General features: G+C 46.4%; 1 protein-coding gene across 3 annotated transcripts in view; it reads right to left on the bottom strand.

Moving 5' to 3' along the window:
• Positions 1 to 2,326: 2,326 nt before the first annotated feature.
• LOC112548565 (translation initiation factor IF-2-like) overlaps positions 2,327 to 4,021 on the bottom strand; it is a 12,094-nt gene continuing 10,399 nt past the window's right edge. Inside the window, exon 3 of one of the 3 annotated variants that reach the window (XM_025194705.1) lies at positions 2,327 to 2,450. In XM_025194705.1, the coding sequence (XP_025050490.1) occupies positions 2,436 to 2,450 (15 nt within the window). In that variant the 3' untranslated portion in view covers positions 2,327 to 2,435. Of the gene's footprint in view, positions 2,485 to 2,974; positions 3,705 to 4,021 lie in introns of those variants that run through there. The other 2 variants (XM_025194704.1, XM_025194706.1) reach the window with 2 other exon arrangements.

The following is a 4,021-nucleotide window of genomic DNA, read 5'->3' on the forward strand; positions in this document are numbered from 1 at the left end:
CAGCTCTCTTTCCTGCCTATGCAGGGGGTCGGACTCGATGATCTATTGAGGTCCCTTCCAACCCTAACATCTATGAGTCTATGAACAAGGTCCCTTTTCTCTCGACTCCCTTGGATCCTAACCCACAGAGTCTCTGCTTGTCTGTCCTCTGATTCCAATTTGATTAGGGAAGATGTGCACTTTTCTTTGACATAGAGAGCAACACCCCCTCCTTTTTTCCCTTCTCTATCTCTCTTGTACAACCTATAGCCCTCTATTCTTACCACCCAGTCATGAGTAGAGTCCCATCAGGTTTCCGTTATACCCACTAGGTCAAAGTTATTGCTTGCAAGCAAGAGTTCTAGATCCTCTTGCTTGTTTCCCATGATCCTGGCATTTTTATATATATAAATTTAATATATATAAAAATATATTTTTTTATATATATTTAAATTTAATTCCCCTGGTGGCTACCCCTAGATTGCCCCTATACTCCTGTCTAATAGGTTCTTTGATGCTTACCTGGGCTGATCTTATGGGTATCTCATGATTTAGTGTTCCGTGGATCCCTTCGTCTTTGTCCTCCCCTTCCCTCGACAAAGCTAGTTTAAAGCCCACTGGAGGAGATCAGCCAACCTGAAAGAGAACACATGCTTACCTTTGGGGGAGATTTCATAGATTTCATAGACATTAGGGCTGGAAGGGACCTCGGAAGATCATCGAGTCCAGCCCCCCGCCCAAAGGGCAGGAAGTCAGCTGGGGTCATAGGATCCCAGCAAGATAAGCATCCAGTTTGCTCTTGAAGGTGTTCAATGAAGGCGCTTGAACCACCTCCGGCGGCAGGCTGTTCCAGACCTTGGGGGCTCGGACAGTAAAGAAGTTCTTCCTTATGTCCAGCCTGAAACGATCTTGAAGTAGTTTGTGACCATTCGACCTCGTCATCCCTTGGGGCGCTCTGGTGAACAAACGTTCCCCCAGATGCTGGTGGTCACCCCTGATAAACTTGTAGGTGGCCATCAGATCACCCCTGAGCCTGCGCTTTTTCAGGCTAAAGAGCCCCAGGGCTCTCAGCCTGTCATCGTAGGGTCTGCTTCCCTGACCTCTGATCATTGCTTCCCTGACCTCTGAGAGACGTAGCCCATCCCACCCAAGCATGTCTCTTGTTTGGAAGTATGGGTTGTGGCCCAAAAAGCCGAAGCCTGTCTCCTAACGCTAGCTCCAAAGCCGTAAGTTGACCTCCCTGATGCAGGTCTTGTCCCAGCCGCCTGCAGAGAGTTCAGGATTGATTGAGAGTGTGGTCGGGGGGTAGAAAGGTAAGAAAGGTTTATTGACTTAACAAAATCATGACTACGCATAGTATACTAAGACAGATAATGACAGACAATAATAATTCGCGTTGGCAACTTATCGGCAGTCCCCTCTGATGCCTGATGTACGACAAGTTTCTCTTTCTACAGAGCTCAGCAAAGTCAGGCATCCCCCAATCAGCGCTGTCTGAGAGGTACCGAGAAGGTCCCTGGTATTCAGTCCTTGGGCTCCTAGAGATCCACAGGCCCACTGATCTAGGTTAACAGCTAAGTAATCCCTTTCACAGAGCTGTATCTTCCTTCTGAATGATTTCCGTGTGTGCCAGCTAATTTATAATTTCTGAGCTGTGCTGATAAGTTACAGCCATTCATATTCTTTTTACTTTAACTGTCCTTAGACTAATCAATAGCAATACAAGCCTTGCATTCCTTTGATAAGATTAATTTTAACTACGCCACAGGACCTTACTACTTCAAGGCTTTGCTAAATTTACTAGGCCTTACTTCATACAAGGTCTTACTACATCTTAAACTTTAATTAGGCTCTTAGCAACAACATATAACTTAATATCTAAACAAATGACAGAAAAACACTTGGTCTAATCTTCATAGAGCCTTCAGCAAGCACCTTTATCACACAGACATAATTTTCAGCTGTCACGGGTCTCGTGGCGTTGTCCACGTCTGCTCACTGGGAGGATAGATGAGAAGACCACCTGTGCCCCGTCTCCTTCAGCTTGGCCCCTAGAGCCTTGTAGTCCTTCATGAGGTGATCTGGACTGCTCCCAGCCCCATCGTTAGTGCGCACATGGATTAGGACCACGGGGTAATAATCGGTGGGCTGGATAAGGTTCAGGATCATGGTCTCGTGGCGTTGTCCACGTCTGCTCACTGGGAGGATAGATGAGAAGACCACCTGTGCCCCGTCTCCTTCAGCTTGGCCCCTAGAGCCTTGTAGTCCTTCATGAGGTGATCTGGACTGCTCCCAGCCCCATCGTTAGTGCGCACATGGATTAGGACCACGGGGTAATAATCGGTGGGCTGGATAAGGTTCAGGATCATCTCTGTCACATCTTGAATCCAAGCTCCAGGCAGACAGGAGACCTCATGTGTCATGGGATCAGGGTGACAGATGGGCCCCTCTGTTCCTCAGGATGGAGTCACCTATGACAATGTAGTCCGCAGGTTTGTTATTACCCTGAAATAGAATAGTTTTCTGATAGCATACTGTTAGGTTTACAATAATTTAGATTATTAAGAAGTATTAGCTTTACAGCTGAATACAAGGCATGACCTGTGGCCTAGCAATGCCGCTGACCACAAGGCAGATTGATAGCTAAGCCTTTGCTGGTGTCAAGTAATCATTTTAACTGTATTAAGCATTTTCTGAGTTAAAACGTGGATCTGTGTCTGTGTGCTGAAAAATCAGCTACAGCAAGAAGTAAGATAAGACAGGGAAACCATTGTTCTGGGTGCAGTGGTTGTGTCCTTGAGAGGTATCTACTACTGTGTAAGGTTTTGCTAACATATTATAATGTTACCTACCATTGATACCACCTCAAATGTTTGAACCCCAAAATATTGCCCCCTGGCCGGCCACGGGACTGGGAAGTCTTCGGGAGGCATCACCTCGATTGTCTCTCTCAGAATCCCCAAGTTCCGGATCTGGAGAGGGATCTCTGGATCCCTCTCCAGATTCCAGTTCCACTCCGATTTCAAATCGCACTCGTCAAAAATTGTCTAAGCCTGCACTTCGGTTACCTCTAAGAGAATACCCTGTGCCTGGTGAGGGTGGAGAAGTTATCAGTCACTGGACACACGCTCCGTTCTCCACCACCGACCTCTTAAACTGGCAAGAAAACACCCCCAGGCTCAGAGATGATCCTAAAGTAGTTCTAAGACGCTTCAAAACCATTTTCATGACTCATAACCCCTCCTGGTCAGATGTCATGCAGCTTCTCAAAAGCCTCTTAACTTCGAACGAGAAGACTCAAGTACTACGCCATGCTGACCAATTTCTAGCCGACCAGCCCCATGAAAACCACCCCATGCCTAATGGCGTTCCCAGACAAAACCCGAATTGGAATTACAATCAGGAAAGGGGGCAAAATTCAATACGAATGCTGAAAGACAGCATTTCAGAAGGATTAAAGAAAGCAGGAGATAAAACTACAAACTGGTCCAAAGTGACAGCTACTGTTCAGGGTCCCGAAGAACACCCTTCAGACTACTTTGAAAGACTCTGTAAAGCTATACGCCAGTATAAAAACATGGCCCCCGAGACCCCTGCCACTTTACCTGTGTTAAGACTTGTGTTCATAAGTCAGGCTAGCGAAGATATTAGAAAGAAGCTTCAACATAACACTGAGGGTGTTGAGGGTAAATCCATGCCAGAAATCTTAGCCATCGCTACTAAAACTATTAATGGAAGGGAAAAAAAAAAGAAAAAAGAAAAACAAAAGGAAGATCAGTCCAACATTCGCATGTGGGCAGCAGTAATACAGCCCACAAATCCGTATAGAACCAATCTGCCCCATGGCCCGAGGCCCTTTGTGCCTAGGCCACCGGGCCGAACTCACCAACCGTATGGGCCCAACGTGTGTCATTACTGTAAACAGGAAGGACACTGGAAAAGAGAGTGCAAGTTAAGACCAAAAAGATCCCCAAGTGATAACCCTGAAAATCAAAAATTCAAAAACCCTCCGTTCACTGCTGTTGCCCCAGATCTTGCTCAA

Source organism: Alligator sinensis, unplaced genomic scaffold, assembly GCF_000455745.1.
Source record: "Alligator sinensis unplaced genomic scaffold, ASM45574v1 scaffold1530_1, whole genome shotgun sequence".
Taxonomy (NCBI): domain Eukaryota; kingdom Metazoa; phylum Chordata; order Crocodylia; family Alligatoridae; genus Alligator; species Alligator sinensis.